A 26951-nucleotide genomic window follows, 5' to 3' on the forward strand; every position below is an offset into this window, starting at 1 on the left:
CATACATCTACGTCTATCTACAAACACTTCAAGTTTAGGTTGCCGGAAACACGGTGTGTTATTTCTCCAAGACTAGCACAACTTTCTCCAATCTTTTTTCCAAACCTTCAATATCCATTAATAAAGCGGCATATCTCTCCTGCAAGCTGTCTTCTAACATCTTCCATGCTGCGGACAGATGGGTAACAGTGGAAGCGTCCCTGGAGTGTGAGAGTTCCGTATTGTTGCAGCTTAATCGGCTTCCTAAGCTGCCGGACCTGAAGCGAGTGATACCCAAAGATGAATACGAAGTTGCGCTTAAACCAGCGCTTGAGGGGTTGCTTATAAACCCAGTACCACTACTGTTCGAGCACAAACCATTCATACGTCCCGTCCATGTTGGGGTACCGCTTCTCCTTGAGATAATGGACATCGCAGACCCTGGACGTGGGCTGGGGCTTGGGGGTCCCTCAGAATCCGTTCCTTCAGAAGCAGACGTCGCCCGCTCTTCAGGCTCCACAATAATGCGAGATAACTTGGGTTTGGGCACACTGGGTTTGAGGGGTTGAGGCAAAGACTCCTCGTTTTCACTGTATGCTGTGAGCGAGTGATAGTCTGGTGCGGGGATCGGCGTGGCTGTCGGAAAAAATCTAAGTTCCTTCCTCAGCGTCCCAGTACCGCCAACAGACGCTGATCGGGGTCGAATAATGCCGAGTATCCGTGGTTTCCGACCACTTTCCAGCACCTTTTTTCTTGCGCTCATGCTAACGCAGTCAACAAGCTGCTTCATCGCTTCGCGGTCTGATACGTTGCGGCGCGGTACTGTGCGTCGCAGTGTGCTGGTGCGCGGTAGAACGCCATGTGGAGTAGATGCATAAGGTCGGTTGGGTGTGTGAAAGGGATGTCGGAAGGGGGTGGGAGTGAAGAACTTTGGTTCGCTGGAAGGAGTCAGTGGAGAGCTGGTAGATGCAAGAGGGGTGCGGTGAATGGAGGTGGGACGGAGTGACATAGCAGCCTTCTCAAGGCTATGGGGAGTAGATGGCTCTTGGCTTGGGAATGCGTCAAGCGTTGGGCCCCATGAAAAACCAATGAAGGATGATGAGGTACGTTCGTCATCCGAAGACGCCAAAGGGGCAGGAGTAGATCGCAGAACAGAGAAACTCCGAGAAGACGAGGCTGCAGAGGACTGGAATAAGGCTGAGAAAGCAAAACCTTGTGATAGAGATTCTTCGCATCCGGGAACTGCCTCAGATCCGACAGCAGCAGCTCGAGTTTCAATATAGCTGAATTGAGGGAGGTGGAGGCCAGGTGGGGGAGATTCTGAATTACAATCAGCCGGCAATCTGGCCATAGGATGCAGCAATTACGGATAGGAAGCGTGGTCCAATCAACGCCATCGAACAATGGATGATCTGTGATTTCCATTATGTTTCGGCGTCCAAGACGGCGCTCAGCAGTGGTGAGTAATCTGCCAATAGATGGGCTGAAGTACCAAAAATTTAGAAAAAGATGTCCTGCCTGGTAAGAAAATTTCTGTAGTCATTGGAAACCCCAATTCGTCGATCGAATTTGAGGCTCCTCTAAAGAACAAAAAAAATAAGGTCAGGGAGGCAAGAGGCGCATAAGACAAGAAAATGACCTCGTAATTCATAATATTCGTGTATGTCTGTTTAATATCAGGCGCAAAGAACGGTGCGACACCGTAGACCATCTCATAGAGCATTGCACCAAGACTCCACCAGTCTGTTTCCGCCCCATACCCGTCCGCTTCCTTCCTTTCAATAGGAAAACTGTTGTCATCATCCTCCATCTCAAGAGCCACCAAGGCTTCCTCATGTGCCTTCAATATCTCAGGAGATATGTAGTCACACGTCCCACAGGGCACAAGACAATATCGTTGGGGGATGAGCTGCGACCCGTCAACGCGTGGGGGAAGAAGCGGTGCGGCCGAGCCAAAATCAATCAGTAGGACATGCGCGGTGGGTGTGAGAACAAAGTTGTGGGGTTTGACGTCGCGGTGTGCAAAACCTTGGGTGTGACACCAATGAATGGCGCTGACGACTTGGGGAACCCACCAGCGCAGATCCGATTCCGGGACGGTGCCGTCGGGGTTGGACTCGAGAACGTCCCAGAGGTTGCCACCTTCCGCGTAGTTCATCACGAGATTGAGATGGGTTGGAGTTTGAAAGGCGCAGAGAAGGTGGGGCGCCCATGGGGAGTCCGTTTTCGCAGCTCGTAAGAGAATATCCCGCTCAAATTGAGGTGAGCATTGCTAAAAGAGCGAGTGAGGTGGAAGATAGGGACCAAAGAGGGGCGGACACACATCGCGTGACCTTAGTGCGAATCGCTTGTCGACAGACTTGCGAACGTAGACCTTACTATCAAGGCGGCAGACGACAACATCGATCTGAGAAAGTGAGATGAGCAATAGGTGTCGGGTGAAAGCGCGCACCACGCCAAACTGGCCATAATCCAAGGTCCCTACAGTGTCCAAATCTTGGTCCTGGAATCGCAGGGCGTCTACGTCGGTGGTCTTTGCTGCTCTGCGTAAGACAGGTTGTTCCCTAGTAGAGTTCTAAACAATGCTCACAAGTCTTCCCGATCACCCTTTGACCGTGCATCAGTCGATCGATGGCAATTCCGTCCGCATCTTCGTCCCCGCGACTTTTGAGCAGAGACGCCAGTCGTGTTTTGCGCTGGGTCCATGAGAGAGACATGCATTACTGTGCGCAACCAGATGTTCACAGGGTGTCACGAGAACTCTTCCTGTATATATACCACCAATATACCACCTTCAAATTCACTGTAACCTCCATTGTACCTCAGCGAAGAAAACAAAATCTACGTATACTGTTCCGAGTCCGCGGTTACGAGGACTCGAGAAGGCAAAATTTGGGCAAAATGTTTTGGACTTTCAAGGCCATGTGAAGAATCCTCAGACTTTCTTCTAATATCTCGCGAGTCGCAACCAGTGGCACTTTCAAGGTGAGTGCTTCCAGAGTGCTTCAACCGAGCTGCCTCTATTTGAAACAGACCGTTTCGACTCAAGGAGAAAGCACAAAATCCCTTCTCTATTCAACAACCCTAAGCAAATTCAATGCTGCAGAATCGCTCTTCTAAAGTTTGCTTGGCAAGCAAGAAGGTTGGTTGCTGGAAGACCTCTTGCCATTGACCGTGATTATAGAAGACCAACTGCGCCAACTTGGGAAGACGATGTGGGACCTTTGAAAAGTCAAACACTTGTTCAGAAAGCCACGTGGGTGACTGACCACCAAGGTAAAGTCTGATAGTTCGTAGCGTGGGAGGGTAGGCGGGTGGTTCTGGTCGATATCCCGCGATGAAGGCATCGAGTGGGACGTTGAACTCCTCTAGATTGGGAACTCTGGAGAGGAAGTCGTAAAAAATGGCAGGGACAAATTCATCTGTTATCCACGATGACTTTCGAATGATTTCGAGAACCTTGAGATGAGAGCCACATGCCTCTATGACGGGAATCGCAACAGAATACGAACCCCCAACTAGCAAATGTGTGAGATTTGGGAGCTGCCAAGTCGTGGCTGTGAGGTTGCCGTTGTCGAACCGTACATCACATTCAAGTCTCAATGTAGTCAGATTGCGAAGAGAAAGAATGGGTGTAGAGGGGTAGTGTTGTGAAGATATGTATGAGTTGGGTGGCCCCCCGATTGTAAGGTATCGCAGATTGGGGGCATGTTTGATTATGTCTCCCAGAAGGTCGTGAAAAACCTGGGTTGACGAGAGATCAGGCCGCCGGGAAGGCATGGTCAATGGAAGCCACCAGTCCACCCTTCGTAAAGCGGATAGAGTTGGGAAATGAGGGGTGACCTGCGTATGGGGACTTTGTAGGGAACTATCGCTCACCCGAACCTTGCAGATGGCTAAGTTCACGCCACGAAAGGCAAATGGCCGGGCGAGCGAGACCATGCCGGGGCACTGAGCTAAAATTTGAGCAACAATGGTTGGATTGAACGGATCAAAGTCCTGGACTCTTCAGTTGATCTCGACGTTTCGAACAAAACAACCATTTCCACCTCCGGCTTTCTCACTGGAAGTATCCATGTAAAGAGAATCCAATAATGTGTTGGTTCCGCGACAGATTCGTATCATCCGATACACAGTCTCGATGGAAAGAGCATTCCATGCCTTGCAAACTAGAAGCAAGGTGCGTCTGGTCGCGAAGCACCTCCGTTCAACGTGCGGACTGTCGCGTTCTTGGAGAGGGATGGCAGCGAATGGCACATAATCTACGCCATCACCGATGCATATACCGACTGTCGCGTAGAAGATCTCCAACCATAGTTCTTCAGGAACGTTCAAAAAAGGGTCGGGAATTGAGTTGTGAGGGAGAGTCATGAGATCTAGTTGGTGCAAGACTTGAGAATAGCTGTCCTCTCGAGAGTTTTGCAGAGGGTAGTATCGAACCACACTTGGTGTCTATCCAGATCAAACCCTACTATCAGAAACTTCCTCTCGTATAAACGAAAGAATTTCTTACTTTGCAATTGTCCTATGTACTTTGAGCCGTTGACGTGAGCCCAACCCTGTTGGAGTTGTGCACAGTTTTGGCAAGCGCTGGGTGCTGGCTTCATTGAAGCTGTCAGGCCTTCAGTTTCCGCGATCAGTTTCCTACCACTTGCCTACCACCTTCTGGTTGTCGTTGTCAATTCATGTTCGGATGCTGAGACAGAGGATGAGCGTCATATTATTCCGGAAGCTCACCTCTTACAGAAAGGAGGTGTTGAGTTTCCCCCCCTCCGGACTGAAGTTTTTAGTACCGGCGTTCTCATATGTTACCAGGCCAAATTCTGAGACTGAACAACTCCGCTGACGTTGTTAGAAAGTACATTCCTGGAAAAGCCTTGTTGAGTTCTGTTACATGTAATATTCATGGTTGCGGCCAAGTCGCGGCCCGAATGATTTGTACTCTTGCAAGTTTCTTTGATTGCTACCTACTCCTGTGAATTTGATCCAAACAAAAAACATATTCTTACTCAGAGAGGCTGTTCAAATATGCCTATGACCGATTTCCAGAAGGTAATCCAAGTAATTGAGATAAAGCAGTTCCCCATTGGGACTGCTCGGGGATTTACTTACCTCTACCCCACGACTCCGTGTTGGGCTGGGGAACGATTGTGTAAACGTCTGGTCATAATATTTGTTGGTACGCATTCTCGACTCTCTCAACTCTTTCTTCAATAGATGGGGCTGGTGGGCGGCGGTGGTAGTTACCTTGGTCCTCATCGCCAGCTATGCACAAGTGTCTAGATATGCTTTGCGGTTTCTGATGGGTATGTTGGTAATGTCGGTTTGATGTTATAATTTTTACACTCACCTCGAATGGTGTAAATAGGTCTCCACAATCTACGAACTCCCCTTCTTCAGGTTAAACATCTGAGCAAGGGAGATACGATGTGATGATTGTGCATCTTGGTTCTCGTGCATAGCTTCGGCATACCTTCAAGTACAGGTCAAATAATCATCAAACGCAGAGAAACACAACCTACAATAGTTTGTAGCGAACGAGCTCCTCCTCCATTTCTTCGTTGTGCAAGCGTTGCTTGACAAGATCGTTCTTTTACTCATGTTATCAGTCGTTCTCGTCATCAAAATATAGATTACGCACTAAAAGATCTACATGTTCAATGTTCAGTTGAGCTAGGCTGGCTTCCAGATTTTTTCTGTGTTCGCAAAATAAGTTTCTGTGAACCCAAGAACGGGATGAGGCTAACACTTGGGTCGATAGCGAGCGATTGCTCCTTCGAAGTTCGTCGATCTCCAAGGCATGCTTATTTGTCTCCCGCTATAGAAGATTCTTAGTAAAAATGGTAAGCAAGATGCAAGGAACGCACGACAAGGTCTTCATACTCGTGTCGATAGCAGTCGAGCATGAAGGGCGTAATGCGCAATGACACAGCGTCATTGACGAATTCGTCCACATTATGTCTTCCTCCACCGTCTTCTGGGTTGGCTGAGTCTAAATGTTCCACCTGGAGGAGGATAAGATTTAGAATTTGGGAGGATACGGAGATAATTCCCTTGTATCTATCAAGCAGCCGCGTATTTAGAAAGTTCAATATTTCGTCAAACTTGAGAGAGAGAAGGATTTCCTCGTTCTTCTTGAGCAACGTAATGCTGAAACCAAAGATAGCTTCAATTCCATTGGCAAGACAGTTGTCATAGATGCGGAAGACGATCTCCAATGGGAATCTTTGGTAATCTGAGCAGGCCACACAAAAGCGAGGAGAGGGGAATTACCGATAACTGAACATTGTCAGGAACCACTGTGAGCAGAACATACTCGACTTGATTCCTTGACGAAGAAAATGAATGTGAAGAACTGGCAATAGCTCTTCAATCAATCGGTCAAACTGATAAAAATGAAAATTTGCCACGATTTCACATCGATTACACGAACCTGGAACTGATCAAAAAGTGTAAGTCCGTACTTGAGACTACTCAAACGAACTTACGAGGCGCATCTGCAGCTTTGGCATTTCAGGAAGGAAATGACCACGCAAGTCATACACGTGCATCAATCGAACAAGCAGCGAGAAAGCTTCTTCGTCCGGCATCTACAGCGTGTGTAAGATGCACAAAATTTTGTGATTTTCACAAAACTTACATTGAGTAAGAGGATTGCAACAATAAAAGGAAGACCTTGACAGTAGCCAACTTGAGGATCATATCTGTTGCAAGGGGGTGAGCGACGAAACAGGTAATCGTAGAACTATTGTACCGTACAATGAATATGCTTTCAAGACGTTGAAGAGGTTCTCTTGTCCAATACCCTGACCATCGGTAAAGAAGTCGTGGTGTGGAAAGGTTCTGCAGGGGTTAAGTAGTCAATTCATAGGAATGCGACACATTCAGGGTTCTGACCTTCCTAGATCGCGAGTTATGGCCTTTTCATGTGTACTTCTGTCTTTGAGAAGCTTAAGGTATGCACTTTCCAATTCGGGGTCTTTTGAGGCCGCCCTAGAATCACGACGTTCACCAAACGACGCCGCAAAAGTAACAAAAAAACAAAAAGAAAGCACATATGTTGCCACATCATCCCACGAAGAGTCCCTGGTATTCCTCGAGCGATAGCTTGTGCCAATTCTTTAGGTCTTTGAGAAGCAAAACCCTGGTAATCTTGGTTGTATTGAGTTGATGATAATACAGTACACATGGTTGACTAGCGTCGCCATACCGGAAATGACTGCCCCCCAGAAGTCTGAAAACCATCTGAATCTGTGACCGTTCTTGAGCGGTACGTTACTCACCCCAGTCGATTGTACCCTCCTCCGACTTGTGGCTTTTATCCGCTTTTTCTTTTTGTAACCGTGCGAACTCCTCTTGAATTTTTTGCTGTCCATCTATACTTCCCCGAGCAGCTTTCCTTGTCTCCTCTTGTTCCTGCATTTCGGGACTTGAGAAAAGGAACGGTAGATCTTTAGACGAGCGAATGGTAGTGGTGGAGGCGGATTTCTTGTGAGATCGGCTCATCAAAGAGTTAGCTGGTAGGGAAAAAGAAGAACTCCTGGGCCTCCCATCTGCGTCTTCGCGAATCGAGAGGGCTGGAGGTTCCGTCGAGAGGTCAAAAGGTCGAGCAGTGAGGGCGACTGGAGAAAAGGAGCCGTCGTCATCCAGAGCAATCTCGTTGAAATCAGATCCAACAACTGAATCACGTTCCAAAAGTCTTTGGTCGAAGTGGCTGGACTCTGGTGAGCGCAAAGCATCCAGTGGATTCACGGGTGACTCATGTGTGAGGTCCATAGTAGAGTTTGTTCGTCAAAGACGGGGTATTTAACAAGATATCATGAACTTGTACGAGAAACCCGAGGTAGGGCAATCGAGATGGCAGAAAAACGGGGAATTGTTGCTGAGAAGAACCTGCTTCAAGCATTCATTTCTGCCAAATTTCTCCTTGTTAGCCGTCACGTTATCCTTTTACGTAGTATTGAAATAAATTATTCATGAGTGGTAGAATTACAGGATGAGGGTATCGTGCCCATGGGCCATGCGTGGTAAAACCGAAAATAAAGTACGTTTAGAAGCCAGAATCCGAACCGGAGTCAGAGTCTGGCCGGCTTGGATTGGACGGGAGATTCAAAGGCGCAATGGTGTCGATTTGGACATGAAGATTTTCAAGCTCTAGCAGACAATTTCCCTCTTTCCACCGCTCCGACTCTTCATGGGCGCGCACAATTTTCCATCCCAGATAAGAAGAGCATGTCAAGCAGGTAATTTCTTGCATGGTGTGCGCGCCCGTAGCCATGAGCTGCACTCCCGGTTTCGACAATTTTACATTATATCTGCTCAAAAGGTTAGCAGCAACAACGGGGAGGCTTGGTAGAGAGGCGCACGTCTCTGTGAATAGCGATGCTTTGCCTGAAAACCCCTTGAAAGAACGAGAATCCGGGGGAATCTAAGAGGAAGTCAGATTATTAGAGTCAAGGGGAACATCCACTCACAGCTGATAGAGGAAGGAGAACATTGTTGGACGTGATGCATGTCAGGCATTGCTTGCACATTAGTGCCCGCGGAATTTTTGGTAGCGGGCGAGAGGCACGTCTGGATTCATGTGGTACAGATGGAAGGCGGCGAGGGCTAGGATCAAAGTGGGATTGAGAGTGATAGCTCATTAGAGCGCTCGTTGTGCAGTTGCTGGCTTTGAGGATCTTGAAATCGTTGAGGAAGGTGAGATTGTTGAGGAGGACGGTGCCGAGCACCTTACATATTTATTGACAATTGCAGGGCTGTGTACCTGCACTCCACTCATGTGCTTATTATGGACATAGCTCTTTATCAAACACATCCATGGAACAATTACTAGTCTGCACGGGCCAAAGTATTCTTCCTGGACACCATTCCCCAGTACCTGCTACAATCATCGTCGACAAAATAACAGGAAAGATCACAGAAGTTCAAGCACGCCAATGCACACGAAGTGATTTACCTGCCAATCTCAACGTCACGACCTGGGTAGATGCTGGTAATCTTGTTGTCCTGCCGGGGCTAGTCGAGTGTGTACCGTTCGCTACCTAGATCTGCCCAAGCCGGTTGGTAACTCCGTAGTGCTCATGTCCACCTCAATGAACCCGGGAGAACTGAATGGGAAGGTTTTGCAACTGGAACCAGAGCAGCTGCATCTGGAGGTATAACCGCTCTCATCGACATGCCGCTGAACTCTATCCCTCCAACAACGACGGTTTCCAACCTCGATGCCAAAAGAAATGCTGCGCGGGGTCAATGCTACGTCGATGTCGCTTTCTGGGGAGGCGTTATACCTGGAAATCAGGTTCGTACTCGCCCCCTCTATTTCAAGGAAGGCAATAAATCCTCTTGCGCATTCTACAGGAGCATCTTGTCCCCCTTGTCCGATCTGGTGTCAAAGGGTTTAAGTGCTTTCTGATAGAGAGTGGTGTGGATGTGCGTGGACACGCGGCAGCTTTTGGCTCAATCCCACATCTTCTGCTAGGAATTCCCTTGCGTGAAAGAGGAGGATCTCATGCTATCGATGAGAGAATTGGAAGTAAGCTCCCTTTTCCGTTACTTAATGGCTTTTGTAACCTCCACTTGTGTTTGTGTCAGAATTCGTCCTCAGTCTTGCTCTTCCATGCAGAACTTGACAACACGATCTCTCTCAATAGCGAGGCCAGTCCGACCGAATACGAAACCTTTCTACGATCGCGGCCACAGACATTCGAATCCGATGCTATCTCACTCATCGTAAAATTACTCAAACTATATCCCTCGCTGCGGTGCCACATTGTTCACTTGTCAGCAGCTTCAGCGCTGCCCATCATTAGGGAAGCGAAAAGGGCCGGGCTTCCCCTGACGGCAGAAACTTGCTTTCATTACCTTTGTCTTTCCGCTGAGGACATTCCTCGTGGCCATACCGAATTCAAGTGTTGCCCACCTGTCCGTGAGTCATCCAACAGAGATCAGCTCTGGGATGCCTTGAAGGAAGGGCTGATCGATTGTGTTGTATCCGACCACAGCCCTTGTGTGGTCGAGCTAAAGAATATGGAGACGGGTGATTTCATGAGCGCTTGGGGAGGTATCAGCACTCTTGGGCTGGGCCTAAGTTTGCTGTGGACTGAAGGCAGGAAACGGGGGGTTTCGCTGGGCCAGTTGGTCGAATGGATCAGCACCAGAACTGCAGAACACGGAGGACTGGGTGATACAAAAGGAAAGCTAGCTGTGGGTTACGACGGGGATTTTGTCCTCTGGGATCCCGAAGCAGACTTGCAGGTAGGTCTTATGCGGTATACGTGAACAGTACCTAAACGTGATTTAGGTTACCAAAGAAAATCTCAGGTTCAAGAATAAGATCTCGCCATACGAGGGGCTTGTGTTGAAGGGGCGGGTTCATAAAACCTATCTTCGGGGCACTCTAGTGTGTGATGGGGGATTTATAGTTGAAAGTCCTCAAGGACATGTGTTGTAGTCACGTGAGTGAATTGAGACGCTGATCCTCATGTTATCATTATGTCTGGTCGCCATAATGACAACGCTCGTGAGAACCCATACATGAAGTCTGGCTCTTAACTATACGCGAGCCACCCATGCCTTTCCCATCGTTGTCTCCAATGTTCTTGGTGCAGTTCCTTCTGCGCTGCTCAGTTCTGGCCGCTGTCTATGCGTATATTCCCGCCTCTCCCACCAACTCCAGTCAAGACGCAATTGCGGGAGGTCTTAATGTTACTGATATCTCTAATCTGTTTATGCAGTGGTACTCTAATGGGTCAGCTTTCTGTCGACGCTTATTCTCGGGCCTCCACTGACAGGCGTCGCAGCTCTTATGCAGAGCATGTCTCATACCAACTGGTAGGAAACGGAAGCCAGGGAATAAGCAAAGTAGGTCCCCACTTATCTAGTCCTAATCTCCTCACCTCTGCCCAGGGCGCCTTGGTTCATTTTTCTGAAGACAATGTGAATGCTAGCACCCCTCCCAGTGAGCAGCTGAAATTGCTGACCAATCCCCTAATTTTCACTCATTTTTACAACATTTTTAATGGACAGGTTTGACTCCCTGGATTGCGATGGTGTCCTGTGATCACAATGCTACGACCGCGTCGATGGAGGAGGATGTCTTTACCCTCGCGCGTGACAAAGGCGCAGTTGCCGCTGCAAGTTCTACGTCCTCTGAAGTGTTTGCACGCTCAACGATCCACTTACATTTTTAAGCTTTTATATTCCTTATATTCTTTGGCCTGTGTCATCAATCCAGAATACGCGGATCCAGCGACTTTTGATCAGGTTTTCGACATATTTTCTACTCAAAGCTTGACGAGTGCACACCTAATCGAGTACCAATTCGGTCAGCTGGCGCCTCAAAACACAAGCCTTTACGAGTATAATTCACAACAGTTAAACAGTTCTGCCACTGTTATCCAGAAATCAGTTGCTGTGGGTTACCCTGTCTCAGCTGGGTTCTTGTACGCCGTTCTTCAGGCATACAATGCTACTGGCAGTGTCACCAGCCCGGGAAATAATGGAGGCAATGTTGGTGCATCTAACAATTCAAATTCGAGCTCTCCAAATACTGCTCTGGCAATGTATGTCCTCTTTTCTTAGCTTCAACAGATGCCTTGCCAACAATTCACTGTCAGGATTATTCTATATGCTATCACGGGGTGTGTTTCCGCACTTTTTTGCCTCGTCATAATTTCTGGCGTAAGTGCCACGTTATTCTTATTCTCTATATCTATGACAAAATAGAAATCAGGCAATAAGAGCGATTCGTCATCCTGAGCGATATGGACCCCGAGCGCGTATTGCAGGAGAAGGAGGGCAAAGTCGCGCCAGGGGTTTGACGCGAGCTATTCTTGATACTTTTCCGATCGTCAAGTTCGGAAGCAACCCTGGTGGCAATACCTCGAACGATATCCCAACCACCCACTACAACAAAGACGCAGAAGCTCAGTACCCAACTGATGACCAAGGGCAAGGGATCGAGATGAACGGATGGGAAGGTGAAAGGGATGCTGCAAGCCACTCTACAATGTCGACACGTCAATTATCTGGACCTGCAGCGAGTTCTGAAAGCTTGCAAGCCGGCTTAGTGACGGAACCCTCCGGGAGCAAAGCGGGGGGACCCTCCACGATTCCATCAGCGCCTACAGGGTCAACGTCGACAGGACAGCACAATTCCGAGGGTTCCTCAAAGCCCGTTGTCCGAGATGACGTCGTTCCGGATTCAATCGGTCGAGAGACTTGCCCAATCTGTATTGTGGACTTTGAAGAAGGGGATGACATCCGTTTGCTTCCTTGCGAAGGGAAACATTGTTTTCATCAGCAATGTGTAGACCCGTGGCTGCTGGAACTGTCCAGTTCATGTCCCATCTGTCGGCAAGGTGCGAGAATAGTTCCTTTTTCCGTCTGTCTCGTCTCATGTCTTCCCTCAGACTTTCTAGCCTTAGAAAATATGATTTCAGGGCGTTCAGAGGATGCCCATAATACCATGGAAGTCCCACGAGGGGGAGTTCAATCGGCGCCTGGAAACAGGTTCTCTAGGTACCTCCGGTTTGCGAGGGGGCGAAGAAATCGTGGAGACGAACCTGATCCCACCGACCCTTACATGCCCACCGCCCCAGAAAGTTCTATGTATTGATTATTTTTTGCCAGTATATCGTCCCTCGACTTCTCTTGCATTGTACTTTATATATCTTTGGAGCACGGATAGTTTATGTACCACACTAGTTCTGCGTAATGTCATATCAACTTGCTGTCTATTTGCGTCAAGGCCATAGTCATTGCAAAAATCTGTACTAAACTCCAAACTTGGCAAGCCTCTTCCTGCGTATCTCGTCTACACTGAGAGGCTCAGCGGTTTCAGGAACGGATGGATGTTGGTCGGCCGTACTATCCGATGAAATCGACTGGACATCTTCCACATCTTTGCTTGCCGCGGGAGCCTGATCCGCAGAAGGTAAAGACGCTGGGCGGCTGGGTGATAGATTGGGTTCGAGATGTTGCCACCCTGGTGGGACACTCTCAAGAGAAGCCCTCAAAGCAGCTTGCAGCTCTGCGTCGTCGTCGTCATAAACTCTGTTTCCACCAAAAATGTGTGAACTTGGGCCAGGTGCGTGCAACTCCCCGTCGCCCATGACATGGTCTTCACTATTGTCGCCGTCTCGACTTAGTTGGTTTCTTTTGGTCAATTCCTCGCTTTCCTCAATAGCTCTCCTTAACTCAGTTTGTTCCTCTTCCTCCTGTCTGAGCCGTCTTTGACGTCTTTCTTCACTACCAGCCGTTTCCCCTGAGCTGAGAGCCGTGTCAGCCCACAGCTCTCTCTGCGCATACTCTTGCTCTTCCTTCATGCGTTGCAGTAATATCCGATTTCGTTCCATGCTAGCAGCTACGGGGTCAACATCTTCTTCATACACAGGAGCAGCTACTTGAGGAGTATGGAAACCTGAATCGGGAGAAGAACCGGAATGGGAGGGTGATCTGGATTCAGGTAATGGGATGGGGGCTCTTGCCAGGGGAGGAGGGTCGAATGATGCGTGATCGGTACTGTTAGTCATGAGGGACGCCTGAAGGGCAGCCTGCAACTCGTAATCGTCGTCTTCGATATCTCCGAGATCAGTTGGGTGATGTGTTGAGGAGCCTCGGTCTACAGTGCGAGCAAACATTTGTGAATTTGAATTTGCACGGGGGGCAGACGTCGGTTCGGGGAGGGTGGGCGCGATCTCGTCCGCGTCTGTGCGAGGAAGGGCTAGTTGTGCAGTGGGATCAGCTTGAACCACAGCGAATACGGAGTATCCTGCCAACAGAAGCACAGTCTGGCGGTTGAGTAAAGGTCACTTTCGAAAAGACAGACCTTCAGCCTCTGCTTGTTGCAAGACCATACCGAGGTAAAGCCTTCCAACCCATTCTGGAGATAGTAAAAAAGAATTGAGGTTGAACCAGTGACCAACGCCCGGATCGTGGTCTATGTTTGGGAGAGCAGGGCCGAATCGACGCAGGGTGAACCAATGCTGTTCGAAATTGAGGATAAATGCGAGTTGTGTGCTAGGCCATATTAGTGACATTGATAAGATTGAAAAGTGGGCGACAAACTGTGGATGATCGTGATAGGGCCGCATTTCCTCACTACGCCATCTCACTAGGCTGAAAGCGCTGTGGGTAACGATGCTATGTTGCTTTTAGAGGCTTACTTCAAACCCCACACTTTGAGGGCATTTTCTAATACTTGAACGGAGAAGAACCCTGATAAAAGGACGAGAACATGAATGTGAGTAAAGGATGGAAGGTTAAGTAAGTACCAGTGTCGTCCATGTTGGTGCTTGTGGTACCAATGTTGTCATCATCGTAGGTCTCTTCCAGGGCATCAAGATGCAGTGCGATGGAAGAAAGATCTGGTGCGGTGAACTGGGGATAGTGCTGCTCGGTGAGGGGAAGCAGCAAAGGATAAGCGATCGCACATAATTTCCCTCTGCTGCAAAGTCAGCTAAAGCAAAGACGGAAAAAAACGATGAAAAACAAACGTAGAAGAGAGTTCAGCGCATGCTGCGCGCAAAGCATTGAACCTTGCTGCTGTTTTTCGTGATATATCATTGAAGTAAGGCCTTCCATGGCTGCAAGGGACAAGGATTGTGGTGACGTAAGCCAAGTACTCGGTAGTTAACTCCCTACACACTCCATCTACAGACTCCCATGATTATTCGTCCAAGGGCTTTCCCTTTTTTCATTCTTACCCTTGCTTCTATACTCACAAATGCGGACGACACAACCCCCTTTGACTGCCATGTCACCGTCGGCGGCCTCACCTTTGACTTGACAAGTTTGGATAGAGAATACTCTGCAAGCCGGACACGCACTACTCCACCAACCACAATGGTCGACAGTTTATCCTTTAACATTTGCAATGACTTGAAACCCCAATCTGGCGTTGCGGAACAGGACCAGGTGTGCCTTTTAATTGAACACCAATTACTGAACTGAATATGATAGTCGTCAGTGTCCAACTGGGACAAGAGCATGTCTTACCAAAACGAACAAGAAAGATAGCGAAACAGATCGGATCGTCGCTGTGATTCCATTGGCTCAAACAAAAATCCTTGATCCAAAATATTCAGCCAGTGCATCTCGTAAATATTAGCCATCACGGAGGCGTTCTCAACAACTTACTGAATGAATTCTCTCGCAGCCACGAAATACCTTTCAATATTGCTCAAAGGCCCTACATATTCGCTTCTGCCGCAGTCATTGAATCTGACGCTGTTTTGCGATTCGGAGGGCATTTCAGAACCAAAGTTTGTCGGCTACGATGGTTCACAGCTTGACTTGGAATGGAGCGCTCCGGCTGGATGCGCTGTGGTCGAGGGTGACAAGTCACCACCCAGCGGTGGTGGCAACAATGGCGAAGATGGTTCTAAGGATGGGGAAGAGAAGGATGTCGGCAGCGGCGTTGGGTGGTTTTTCCTCGCGTGAGTGATTATATTTAGACGTCGTACGAGCTAAAACGAGACTTTCGTGCTCCAGATTGATTCTAGCTTTCATGGCGTACTTTGGACTTGGGGCATACTATAATTATTCAACCTATGGCGCGAGAGGTGCAGACCTAATACCGTATGCTCCTACACTTTCACGTTGCCGTGAAACTGATGTTAGTGACAGACACCGCGATTTCTGGAAGGAGGTTCCCTACATGCTTGCTGATGTGGTATCTCACTTGTGCTCATCGGTTCGGCCTCGGAGAACGGCTAGTCGCGGTGGTTACATATCTGTGTAACTGTGAACCCGCCTGTACTTGGTCGCAAGAAACTATAATACTTGGACACAAGGGCGAATATCATTAAGAGCCTCGAGCCTCGCTCGTGTCCGAGAGTAATATACCCTGGGGACCCAACTCGGTGATTAAGTTCTGATATGTACGTACATATGCTTGTCCTCACACCCAGCAATCTTGTCCCTCCACCATGTTTTGCCACCCTGGACTCATTTATTGTATTGCTCGAAGTCCTTTAATTAGCACTGTTGTCAATGATTGCGCAGCATCAGCCACTTCGTCAGGCATAGCGGTCGAAAAGCGGCAACTCTGCCTATTGCATTATAAAAGCAATATCATGCTCTTCACAAGTGAGCGCTAGTGAGCGAATGCTGTTGAAAGTTGTATCAATGTAAGTATGTGATATGATCGGACATTATTAGGTGTTTCTGTTCGCACGTTCCAAGTTGTTCCTCGGTGCCGCCAGGGTAGTATGTATAAAGACCTTCAAGAGCAGAATCAACCGCGTTTAGCCCTGGCAGAAAGAGAACCGCAGAAATTCCACTATCACCTTCTGGAGAAATGGCGAGGAGAAAATGGTACGTAGTTATCGTTGGAAAGGAGATTGGAGTCTTCACGAGTTGGTGGGGGACGCTTTGGCTTTCGTCTCGTCCGTTCGTCGCTCATCTCCATCCATTTATATAGGCTCGAGGTTGGACCCCTTGTAAAAGGAGTTCCCGGGGCCTTGCATCAAAGTTTTGAGACAGAGGAAGAAGCCAGACGTGTGTTTGAACAGGCGAGGGCAAAAGGGAACACCAAGATAGTTGGCGAAGGACTCCCACAGTTCTCTCGGGTTCAAGTTGAGCCCCACCCCCTCAGGGACTCTGCAGTACATCCCACCGCTTCCCCTCTCTTTCGTGCTAACACAGAACCATCTTCTTCGGCGAGCAAATCAAGTACGCCAACCACTTCGCTGGCTTCAAGCCTGAGCCACGCGCCGTTCGAGGTAACATCCGACTGGCCATTTGTGGCGACCCATCATGTTCGACAAGCCTCTGCGACGGTGCAACCCGCCAGTAATAGAACCTCTGCGACGGTGCCGCAACCCGTCAGTAATAGCACATCTTCTTCTGCGTACGATCGTCAACCTCGCGTCAGCGTCAAAGCCCCTCCTTGGCTGTTGACTTATCCTACTGCTCATGATTTCCCTTCTGTGGAAAATTTGGTGCTCTCGCCGCTCAACAGAGCTGACATACCACTGAGCCCTCTACCCTTAGGGACTCCGAAGACGCCCCCTCACCGCTCTCCGTCCGTTGGTGGGCAGACTCCTCACATTTTTTCGGACGCTTCACGTAAACCACAACAAAAATCTTCAACAACCTCTCCTCGACAAGTTGTAGCTCCTTCAACCCCACAAAGGTCTTACACAAGTCCGAGTCTTGGAAGCGATACACAGGGGCAGGTGCCTCCAAGCAGCGATCGGCATGCGTCGCAAACGAGTACACCTCAGAGTCGAAGTCGTGTTCACCCTAATCATGAGGTCTACGCCCACGGGTTCAAGCTTGAGCTGGACCCTCGATCTCCCGTGGTAGGGACCACTTGGAAGCCTAGGGTCCCCGCGACCGTGAAGTAAGCCTACCCGCCTTTTTGAGAGCTCATCTGACGTCGGATATACTTAGTTCTTTATCATTTAAAAGACCCTCGAGTCCAGAGGTTATGGCTCTTAGTAGCTCAATGGTCGCCCAACAATAATGGGAACGACTATATGTTGTTGAAGCGCAATCGTACCAACCCTATACTTTTATGTGACTGCTTTATGCTCCCGTATCAATCCTATATAACGCGTAACGTGCGCGTGACACGTTGCTTGAACCAGCGCTTGAACGTTGAAATATTGTTGATGTTCTTGACTTTTGATCGATGATCCGTTGTCCCAGACTGTACGACGATATTGTTAGATGAACTCTTCTGAATTCTTGGATATTCCACTCTCAGCCAGCGATTCGCGATTGTTATCTCTTTCGCCAGTGTTGGCTTCGGATTCTTCTTTGCCAGAGATAAATGATCTCTCTCTCTCAGAGTTATCGCTGAATCATTACGCTGGTCCATCGAGTCTGCCAGCACAAGACGACTTTGATTCTTCGACGTCAGAGCACGATGACGATTGCGATGCTGACGACGCCGAGAAGACGAAACGGAATGAAACGAAACTACGCGAGGAAAAATTGCAAAGCGATCTCTTCATCCTGAAGAAGCTCAACGCCTCGTTTGCAATGTTTCACGAAGCCCTTGACGCAGCAGGCTCCGCTAATCAGGTGCGCTTAGCTGGCGTTTTGAAGTAAAACCTTGACAAAGCATATCCAGCTAGTAGCAATTCAATTAGAGCAGACTGACGCATTGCTGAACAGATATCTTTCGATGCTGTCGAAGTCGGAAGAATTTTCGCGATTGATTTTCGACGAAGAGTGGGAGGGCGCTCAAGCTGTAAGCACTCGTCACCGAGCGAGCAACACGCTGATACCTTTAACAGGACGAAGAAATATTAGAAAGAGAGATGGTTGAGGCAAAGCGTCGGGAAGCCGAAGAGCGTTCCCTTGCTGCCCAACGAGAGGCAGAGCGTCGAAAAACGGAGGAGCGAGAACGGTTGGAACGAGAAAAAGAGCTGGCAGAACGGGAAAGGAAAGAACAGGCAACAATAAGACGCGGCGTAGTGAGGGGCGTGCGCGGAACACGGGCATCTATGCGTGGTACAAGAGGAACGGGCATGCGCCAAGGTTCGCCTTCTCGGACTCTCACTGCAGGGGGTTAGCTAAGACATCATTCAATCAGCGGAACCAACTTCAGTTCGAACGCTACAGTATGGCGTTAATCCCGCGAGCGCCAATTCTTCCCGGAGGGGTACCCCACCTACCATTGGGCGGGGGGTTCCTCCTAGACGGATCTAATTGCGTTGACTCCGCCACTCGCACTCGTAAAATTCAAACATCCTCTTCAAGACTCGATCACTGAAGCTGGCAATCAGTGGAAAAGTCGGCATCCTTGGTGATACGGATGATGGGTCGCAAAAATCTCAGCAGACTCAATCTTGAATTTCTCGTCGAAACCTCCATTGGATGTTTGTATGCAATTGGAACATGGTGAGATGCGCGGCATTCAACTAATACTTGTTACTTTGGCAATGAAGTCCTAAATGGCTACAAGGATGTTCATTAGAGACCCGTCAATGGAGAGCATTCTCAACAAGAATATGCTCTATAGGGTATACCTTGAAAGCAGTGTTGAGACCAAAGAACCCTAAGCGAAGTACTTGGCCCTAAATCACAATTCGGGTGTGTGATCTCGCTGGCAGATCACAATCAAATTGTGACTTGGATTAGGGTCTGGAAAACACCAGGCCAAGTCTTCGTGCTGACTTAGCATTGTACATACATGGTAAATAGTATCAAATAATTCAATAATTGTTAGTATTCGCTCCTCCTCGTCGTATCATACACGCTTATGAGCGTGCCTCGTTCTGCATTCCAGACAATGACACCCCTCGGCAGGTGGATGACTTTAGCATTGATCCAGCACTTTTCCAGGAGTCCGTACGTCAAAAATCGGTGGCGTAGCTGTACCTTCCCAAAGGGTCACCACCTGGTTCTTTGGACTTCTTCCTTCCCGCCACATCGTCCCATTGGTAAGTCCCCTCCTGTATTGTATCTCTCCTGCCTCACGACATCAAGACTGACAATAGCAGCCGAGGCCCCAAGTCATGGCAGTTTGCCTCCCATACTCAGCAAGAAGCTTGCCTGCCATACTCAGCAAGGGGACGGACCACCATGACACGAACAGGGCAACCACGACATGACTACAACAACCATGACGTGACCAAGACCACACGATGACCACAACGTCGGACCACCACGATGCGACCACGACGGACAACGGTGACGCGAAGACGACCACGATGGACCACCACCACCACAACGCGAAGACAACTCTGACGGACAACGAACCCATGAAGACAAATGAGGGACGACGACAACGAACAACTAACGAACAACAGAAGACCACCTGTGGTGAGTGCCCAATGTCTCTACAGCCGTGAACGCTTAGCATCCTAACCCACTCAATCACACCCTCACATCACAAAGCGACCGTAAATGTCTTCCAACAATGACAACGAATGCCATCGACCTCAGTGGGTACTAGTCGGCCTTGCCTCTCTTGTTCATATTGGCCTAGCGATGGGGTTGACATTCATACAAGTATATATGCTACTTTCCTAAAATAATCCCCATCATGTAGATGTGTATGGTACTCTAAAATCAATCTTATTGTTGGGCCTTTATAGGCATACATGACTGGTGTAACAATTCTCATTGCTCAGTACCACGAAAAATGGACAAAATACCTTACTTCACCACAGAAACAAACACCTGGTTTGAATGGCTGGGTGCCATGTTCTGTAAAATCAGGAGGTTGTTTCTGATGCAATTTCCATCAAGTAGAGCCCAAGAACGTAAAAATCGAACAAGAACTTACCCGTTAGCCTCAATTTCTGGGGTAAGAGCCCTCATTCATCCACAGAATCGAACGCTGAGATTGAACGGTTGGCCGCTATGTTTTGCGAATTTGGGAGGTCGTTCCTAAAGCGATTTCCGTCAAGTAGACCCTTAGAACGTAGAAATTGAGGAAGAACATACTTGTTAGCCTCAATTTCTGCTAAGAGACCTTATTCCTTCGCAGAATTAAACGCCGAGTTTGAACGGTTAGACGCTATGTTTTGCAAACTCGGGCCGTTGTTCCTGAAGAAATTCCGGTTAAGCAGATTTCAAGAACATAAAATACAGGTAAAAACTTACTTTGTTAGCTCAATTCTCGTAATAGATCTCATTTCTCCGCAGAACTGAGCGCCGACTTTGAACGGTTAGACGCTATGTTTCGAAAACTCGGGAGGTTGTTCCTAAAGCAATTTCGGTCAAGTGAAACCCAAGAACGTAAAAATTGAGCAAGAACTTACCTGTGAGCTTCAATTTCTAGGGTAAGAGACCTTACTGCCCTGCAGAACCAAACACCGACTTTAAACAGTCAGGCACTATTGTTTTTAAAACTTGGGAGGTTGTTCCTGAAGCAAATTTGGTTAAGTAGAGCCCAAGAATGCAAAATTTGAGTAAGAACTTACCTGCAAGCCTTAATTTCTGGTGATAGCCCTCATTTCTCCGCAAAACCAAACACCAACTTTGAACGGTTGGGCGCTATGTTTTGAAAACTCGGGAAGTTGTTCCTAAAGCAATTTCGGTCAAGTGAAATCCAAGAACGTAAAAATTGAGCAAGAACTTACCTGTGAGCCTCAATTTCTAGGGTAAGAGACTTTATTGCCCTGCAGAACCAAACACCGAATTTGAACGGTTGGGCGCCATGTTTCGCAAACTTGGGAGGTTGTTCCTGGAGCAATTTCGGTCAATTAAAGCCCAAGAACGTAAAATTTGAGTAAGAAATTACCTGCAAGCCTCAATTTCTAGTAATGGACCTCATTTCCCCACAAAACCGAACACCGACTTTGAACGGTTGGGTTGCATGTTTTGAAAACTTGGGAGGTTGTTCCTAAAGCAATTTCGGTCAAATGAAACCCAAGAACGTAAAAATTGACCAAGAACTTACCTGTGACCTCAATTTCTGGAGTAAGAGACCTTAATCCTCCGCAGAACCAAGCACCGACTTTGAACGGTTAGGTGCTATGTTTTGCAGACTCGGGAGGTTGTTCTTGAAGCAATTCCCGTCAAGTAGAGCCCAAGAACGTGAAATTTGAATAAGAACTTACCTGCAAGCCCCAATTTCTAGTAATAGACCTCATTTCTCCGCAAAACCGAGCGCCGACTTTGAACGGTTACGCATTACGTTTCGAAAACTCGGGGGGTTGTTCCTAGAGCAATTTCGGTTCAGTAGAACCCAAGAACGTAAAAATCGAGTAAGAACCTACCTGTAAGCCTCAATTTCTGGCAATGGACCTTATTTGCCACAAAACCGCACGCCGACTTCGAACGGCTGGGTGCCATATTCCCAAAACTTGGGAGGTGGTTCCTGAAGCGATTTCGGTCAAATAGAGCCCGGGGGCGCAGAATACGAGCAAGAACTTACTTTTCTAGCTCAATTTCTGTTTGTGGGCATCCTTTCACCACAAAACCAAATGCCAAAATTGAACGGATCGGCGTTCCATTTCGTAAGCTCGGGAGGCACTTCCTGTAGTAGTCACCGTCAAGTAAAGCCCAAGATCATCAAATTCGGGCCAGAACTCACAGAGTAAATCCATTTCTTGTGGGTGGACTTGCCAAACCTTGATGCCGAAAATAGCTTGTGCACATGGAGCTGAATGGAGGTGCAGTTCATGTATTTGATTTACGAGGCTTCTACCTGGTAGTCTATTTTACAAGGTAAAGGGAGAGGACAGCTATGTAAGTACGAGCGTCGGCTTGAACGGAAAGGGAATTAGCGCACGAGAAAACAGTCAGGGTCCAGGACAAGTGTTGGGTGGGAGGTGTGATTTCAGGACAAGTCAGGTCTCCCATCCGCCAAAAAGTGTGATCCAAACTGTGATTTGGCGGGTCCGTTTTGTGACTTGTCCTGGAAAAAACTGTGATTTGGCGTGGGAGGGACTGCAAAAAGTGTGATTTGGTGTGATTTGCAGGACAAGTGTTGGCGCGGAAGGCTGTGATTTGGGTGTGATTCGAACTCCGAAATCACAACACTTGGCTTGAGACCCTTGGTTCACCAACATCATATGTAAGTAGCTACTTTTATCATTACATAATATGGCGGTTGTTCTGCACATTTAATCCCCGCACGCTACTTTCCGAGCGCGCACGCAACTTTCTTCGAGCGCGCAACTTTTGGATGCTAAATTTGACCGCACGACGCAACTTCCGACTATGTAAAAGGCATCAACTCTTCCATGTAATTCCTTTTGAACCACCCTCTAGCTACCCCAGCCCTACCTTCTACCACTTCATATAATTCTTATCTAAAATGACCAGGTCACAGTATGCCAATTTCGCACTTTTCACTGATTTCTATTCATCTCCTTCATATTATTTCTTATAGCCATCCCCAGGCCATCTGCTTGCTTCAAATCGACCAAAGGGTATTCTGTAGCACGTGAATCAGTTGTTATATGTAGTAATGAAGGTTATTGGTGAGACTGGTGATGTAACTGATGAGTAGTATAAGTATGTCTCCTCCACCCCTCTCCATGCACCATCCCCCATGTAAAGTGCTCCAAATACAACCTTATATTCTCATTGCTATACTATTATACTACCTTTCTATCAAATAACATACATGACACACTAAATTATAGTATAAATAACAAAATACTTGAGGGAAAAAAGCCCAGTAACAGTGGCTCGGGGGCGGACGGAGGCATATGCATACAGTACCGGATTTGGTAGTTGGCAATGATCAAGCCGATTATTCCGATCCTGATGATGTAAGAAGATATTGAGACTCCGCCTGATCGCTTCTCATGTTGCAACGTCAAACCTTCTACGCTGTCACACATTGACGGACATATGCCGCTCGCTGTCAAGCACAATGAGCTCGTACTTTAGTTTCAATGATACAATGAATTCTGCAATGATACTCTACATACTATTTTGAAGTTGAAACAGAGAAAAGAAGATTTAGGCAATAAATAGATGTACACTATATGTGAGCTCGCCGTGTTCAACGACGATGAGAGACTTCGGGACGATGTTGAGGATTGCTTGGGTGACGTTGCATGAGAGCTAGTTGAGTTCCTATCTAACAAGACCAAACAACCGAATTTAGCATCCAAAAGTTGCGCGCTCGAAGAAAGTTGCGTGTGCACTCGGAAAGTTGCGTGCGGGGATTAATCGAGTTTAAACAGAGTGTTTACTCAAGACCAATGAGAGCCGACCAAGGCTAGTTGCACGCGCACAAAACAGTTGTGTGTCCGCTGACACACAACTCCGAGCCGCTGCTCATATTTTCTCCAACTCACATGGTCCACGCCTGGATGAGTGTTAGGAGACTCTAACATATTTTTAGATCTACCCCTCATGGTTGAGGAGTGAGATTGAGACGCCCCTTTCCGCTAGGCTCTCGTCTTGACATCTCACTCCTCAACCAGGTAAGATCTTCATCTTTCTATCTAGGCTATCGTCTTGATATCTTACTTCATTGTCCAGTTTAGCATACACATTTTTCGTCACCAATAATACTATGTATTCATCGTCCCTCAATCTATCTCATGAGTGAAGGACATGCAAACCTCTTTGCGAGTGCAATCCCAGAAAATGGATCATCCAGCACCATGGGATCAAATCCAATTGGAACAAATGACGAAGATCAAGCCAACCCTACTGGACAGGATGGACCTGGAACTAGAGACCGAGCCAACTCTGTTGCGCAGGATGAGAATCTCAACGATGACACAGGAGAAATCCAAATCCCACTTCGCAATAACGAGAGCAATGACGACCTCGATGAATTCACTTGAGGAGAGAAGCCTCAACTCGAGGAAGAGTCAATCAAATATATGGACGACACGGTCGATAAATTCAGGCGAGGAGAAATCACGAAACTCAAAGCCTTATCGAACGTCATTGGGGCACTCAATTTTGACCCATCCAAAACTAACAGAGCAAAAGACACTGCCATCGAATTCTACGCTAAAACCCTCGATGAATACGAAGCCCTCGCTTCTTCAGTGATTAAGCGAGGGAAGCATGCCACGATTGGACTCAACCCCAAATCTGTTCAACCCGAGCAACACAAACCTGAGACCATTGACGCTAACCGAGCGATTGACGAACTCATCTCTCAAATCAGCAGAGACAGCAACAGGTCGAAAAGGGGGAACTCCCCATCAGGATCAGACGACGACGACGATGGAGATGAACCCTCAAATAAGAAACGAAGAATTTTCGAATCCGAGATGCCCTGGCACAATCGAGAGGAAGAAGCCAGGCGAAGCGGAAACAGAGATTGCGAAGAGTCTCGACGAACTCTCCAACTCTTCGCCCGTGATTACAAAGTCGTCAGGCAATGGATCCAAAATTCCAGGACTGCGCCGCTCGGTTTCCCCACTTCAGAGTGGGACAACATTATCAAGGGACAAGCCGTCAACCTTGACGCAGTGTTCTCCTCACTGCACCATATTTCCGCTCCTAAGGAGAACATTGGACGCGTGGGATCAACTGAAATATCCCTTGGTCGATCAGATCCAGCCAAGAAAGTCCAAATGAGTGGCGAGTGGACCAGCGCCTGGAATGCCACCGTCAAAGCGATTAAATTCGCTTTCCCTCACAGGGAACAAGAACTTCGAGACTACGGCGAATACATCGAAGGCCATTTCTCTGCAAGGGTTACTTCAGCCCACCGAAAAATTATCCTATACGATGTCGCCATCCGAAATGAAGTTGGGGGTGGTCAGAATGCACTCCTCACTGACACCCACCGCTTTACCAGGTTTTACTCTGCCATTGTCATGCCAGATGGAGTCGAATCCGATCACGTCAGGTTGGGACTCGGAATCAAGCGTTCAACAGGGAAGAACACAAAATCCGAGATTTGCCACTGCTTCAACTCAATCAACGGCTGCAGGAATTCCACAGATGACTGCAGATTCTGTCACGCCTGCAAAAAATGCAAGCACATGGGCCACGGGGAAAGGGATTGCAATATCAAAGAAGGATCTAGCGCGTGATTTGCGCCCCAAGTATCTAAGGTATAACATTTGGGAGGGCAGCAATATTTTTTCTCGTTCATCCGCTGACTGGACAGAGACGGCCTCACCATTACCTCAGATCCCTTCTTCTGAACTCAACAATCCCATTGCCACCAAAACGATCCAGGAAAACCCCCACCTTTTCGACATCATCACGCCCATATTTGTGGATTGATTCGAGGAACTACTTGAAACTCACCCTAACAAACCTTTCATTAAATCCGTATGCAGGGGGCTCTGGGAGGGTTTCTGGCCTTGGGCCGATACTCGCCATGGTGACTACCCCGACACACTTGACCTCTCGCTCCCAGAACCAGAAAACCAGGAAGAGGCGCAATTCCTTAGAAATCAACGAGACCATGAAATTTTCAAAGGCCGTTTCTCTGAATCTTTTGGAGACAAAATCTTGCCGGGCATGTACTGTATGCCAATTTTTGCCGTTCCCAAACCACATTCAACAGACTTGAGAATGGTGACTGATCAGAGTGCTGGGAAGTTCTCACTCAACAGCATGATTCCTCGTGAGCAGATCATGGGATATCCTCTCGACAACTTACAGCATCTAGGTCAATTCCTCATTTCCATGCATGACCGTTTCCCTCAGTCACCCTGCATACTTTTCAAATCAGACGTCACAGAGGCCTACAGACTCCTCCCGGTTCATCCTTACTGGCAGATCAAACAAGTCAACCGCATCGCCGGATCACTGCATGTCGACAGAAACACCGCCTTTGGCGGACGAGGCTCTGGATGCAACTGGATCGCATTCATGTCACTTGTGTCATGGATAGCGAAGAAGAAAAGGGGCATTGAACTCTTGGGTACTTACTCAGACGATTCATTTGGCCCTGAACTCTCCAAAAACGTTGCATACTACCCTCCCTATTGTAAACTCATGCCAACCAGCCAAGTCAAGCTGCTCCAATTATGGGATGAAATCAACCTACCCCACAAGGAGAGTAAGCAAACGTTTGGCTCCCCACTCACCATCATTGGAATAGAAGTCGACCCTAACTAGGCAATAGCACGGGTAAACCCGTGGGTACCCAGCCACCAACCCGTACCCTAACCCCGCAGGGTATGTACCCTATAAGCCGCGGGTCAGTTAACACAGGGTATTTCGGGTTATACACGGGTACAGGTTACCCCACGGGTTCATAGCGTAATGCATGCTATATTAACTGACCTTACATATATGATGAATAGCATACTACATAATTCAAAGCTTGCCTCGACGTGTCCTACTAAGAATATCACCAAGTTTTTCAAGCTCGATTTTAGCCGTCACATCATCCAGAACTGCAACAGCCTCCACATCTGAGTCTTTGACCAGCCCAGCAAGGCTCCATGAGCCCAAGCACAGAAGGGCACAAGTGGATTCCATTGAAAGACGACTTCGGGTGTGGGAGAGTATTAAGCGGCCACGGCTGAATAGACGTTCAACGTCGGTTGAAGTTGCTAGATAGTAAACACACAGTAGACAATGAGAAGGACGACAGAAGCTCGATGCATTGAACATAC

At 48.0% G+C, this 26951-nt stretch overlaps 13 protein-coding genes across 13 annotated transcripts; 7 read left to right on the top strand and 6 right to left on the bottom strand.

Annotated features, from left to right (window-relative positions):
* Positions 1–2610: 2610 nt before the first annotated feature.
* Positions 2611–3266, top strand: LACBIDRAFT_313672 (uncharacterized protein; the record flags this gene model as incomplete). The annotated part of the gene is made up of 3 exons (XM_001877334.1): positions 2611–2898; positions 2952–2964; positions 3013–3266. 3 exons carry the CDS (start codon positions 2611–2613, stop codon positions 3264–3266), a joined length of 555 nt encoding a protein of 184 aa, XP_001877369.1.
* Positions 3267–4986: 1720 nt separating this feature from the next.
* LACBIDRAFT_313673 (uncharacterized protein) lies at positions 4987–5238 on the bottom strand (the record flags this gene model as incomplete). The annotated part of the gene is made up of 1 exon (XM_001877696.1): positions 4987–5238. One exon carries the CDS (start codon positions 5236–5238, stop codon positions 5002–5004), a length of 237 nt encoding a protein of 78 aa, XP_001877731.1. The 3' UTR covers positions 4987–5001.
* Positions 5239–5358: 120 nt separating this feature from the next.
* On the bottom strand, positions 5359–7755 carry LACBIDRAFT_313674 (uncharacterized protein; the record flags this gene model as incomplete). The annotated part of the gene is made up of 14 exons (XM_001877697.1): positions 5359–5452; positions 5502–5569; positions 5621–5675; positions 5727–5797; positions 5847–6204; positions 6253–6365; positions 6413–6418; positions 6468–6569; positions 6620–6683; positions 6739–6822; positions 6877–6972; positions 7035–7131; positions 7190–7213; positions 7263–7755. The coding sequence occupies 14 exons, from the start codon at positions 7753–7755 to the stop codon at positions 5359–5361; spliced, it is 1725 nt and encodes a 574-aa protein (XP_001877732.1).
* Positions 7756–8029: 274 nt separating this feature from the next.
* LACBIDRAFT_313675 (uncharacterized protein) lies at positions 8030–8624 on the bottom strand (the record flags this gene model as incomplete). Its single annotated transcript, XM_001877698.1, has 3 exons — positions 8030–8294; positions 8346–8407; positions 8454–8624. 3 exons carry the CDS (start codon positions 8622–8624, stop codon positions 8030–8032), a joined length of 498 nt encoding a protein of 165 aa, XP_001877733.1.
* A 425-nt stretch (positions 8625–9049) lies between these two features.
* On the top strand, positions 9050–10432 carry LACBIDRAFT_232312 (uncharacterized protein; the record flags this gene model as incomplete). The annotated part of the gene is made up of 5 exons (XM_001877335.1): positions 9050–9280; positions 9340–9411; positions 9461–9514; positions 9574–10236; positions 10283–10432. Coding segments are annotated over 5 exons (1170 nt in total), but the record flags the coding sequence as incomplete, so codon positions are not given.
* Positions 10433–10550: 118 nt separating this feature from the next.
* LACBIDRAFT_313677 (uncharacterized protein) lies at positions 10551–12598 on the top strand (the record flags this gene model as incomplete). Its single annotated transcript, XM_001877336.1, has 7 exons — positions 10551–10729; positions 10782–10939; positions 11008–11114; positions 11173–11543; positions 11598–11661; positions 11714–12341; positions 12393–12598. 7 exons carry the CDS (start codon positions 10551–10553, stop codon positions 12596–12598), a joined length of 1713 nt encoding a protein of 570 aa, XP_001877371.1.
* A 157-nt stretch (positions 12599–12755) lies between these two features.
* On the bottom strand, positions 12756–14565 carry LACBIDRAFT_313678 (uncharacterized protein; the record flags this gene model as incomplete). Its single annotated transcript, XM_001877699.1, has 6 exons — positions 12756–13753; positions 13811–14001; positions 14050–14100; positions 14148–14199; positions 14256–14423; positions 14478–14565. 6 exons carry the CDS (start codon positions 14563–14565, stop codon positions 12756–12758), a joined length of 1548 nt encoding a protein of 515 aa, XP_001877734.1.
* Positions 14566–14646: 81 nt separating this feature from the next.
* On the top strand, positions 14647–15724 carry LACBIDRAFT_313679 (uncharacterized protein; the record flags this gene model as incomplete). Its single annotated transcript, XM_001877337.1, has 5 exons — positions 14647–14898; positions 14951–15080; positions 15140–15419; positions 15475–15561; positions 15610–15724. The coding sequence occupies 5 exons, from the start codon at positions 14647–14649 to the stop codon at positions 15722–15724; spliced, it is 864 nt and encodes a 287-aa protein (XP_001877372.1).
* Positions 15725–16282: 558 nt separating this feature from the next.
* LACBIDRAFT_313680 (uncharacterized protein) lies at positions 16283–17452 on the top strand (the record flags this gene model as incomplete). Its single annotated transcript, XM_001877338.1, has 3 exons — positions 16283–16299; positions 16406–17329; positions 17380–17452. The coding sequence occupies 3 exons, from the start codon at positions 16283–16285 to the stop codon at positions 17450–17452; spliced, it is 1014 nt and encodes a 337-aa protein (XP_001877373.1).
* A 206-nt stretch (positions 17453–17658) lies between these two features.
* On the top strand, positions 17659–18645 carry LACBIDRAFT_313681 (uncharacterized protein; the record flags this gene model as incomplete). Its single annotated transcript, XM_001877339.1, has 4 exons — positions 17659–18015; positions 18065–18184; positions 18231–18474; positions 18530–18645. 4 exons carry the CDS (start codon positions 17659–17661, stop codon positions 18643–18645), a joined length of 837 nt encoding a protein of 278 aa, XP_001877374.1.
* A 2251-nt stretch (positions 18646–20896) lies between these two features.
* Positions 20897–22072, bottom strand: LACBIDRAFT_324068 (uncharacterized protein; the record flags this gene model as incomplete). Its single annotated transcript, XM_001877700.1, has 8 exons — positions 20897–20969; positions 21027–21130; positions 21507–21522; positions 21584–21608; positions 21666–21766; positions 21824–21839; positions 21862–21925; positions 21983–22072. 8 exons carry the CDS (start codon positions 22070–22072, stop codon positions 20897–20899), a joined length of 489 nt encoding a protein of 162 aa, XP_001877735.1.
* Positions 22073–23951: 1879 nt separating this feature from the next.
* LACBIDRAFT_313684 (uncharacterized protein) lies at positions 23952–24200 on the top strand (the record flags this gene model as incomplete). The annotated part of the gene is made up of 1 exon (XM_001877340.1): positions 23952–24200. One exon carries the CDS (start codon positions 23952–23954, stop codon positions 24198–24200), a length of 249 nt encoding a protein of 82 aa, XP_001877375.1.
* A 2449-nt stretch (positions 24201–26649) lies between these two features.
* On the bottom strand, positions 26650–26949 carry LACBIDRAFT_313687 (uncharacterized protein; the record flags this gene model as incomplete). Its single annotated transcript, XM_001877701.1, has 1 exon — positions 26650–26949. The coding sequence occupies one exon, from the start codon at positions 26947–26949 to the stop codon at positions 26650–26652; it is 300 nt and encodes a 99-aa protein (XP_001877736.1).
* Positions 26950–26951: the final 2 nt, after the last annotated feature.

The sequence above is a fragment of the Laccaria bicolor genome, genomic scaffold, assembly GCF_000143565.1.
Source record: "Laccaria bicolor S238N-H82 LACBIscaffold_5 genomic scaffold, whole genome shotgun sequence".
In the NCBI taxonomy this organism is placed as follows: domain Eukaryota; kingdom Fungi; phylum Basidiomycota; class Agaricomycetes; order Agaricales; family Hydnangiaceae; genus Laccaria; species Laccaria bicolor.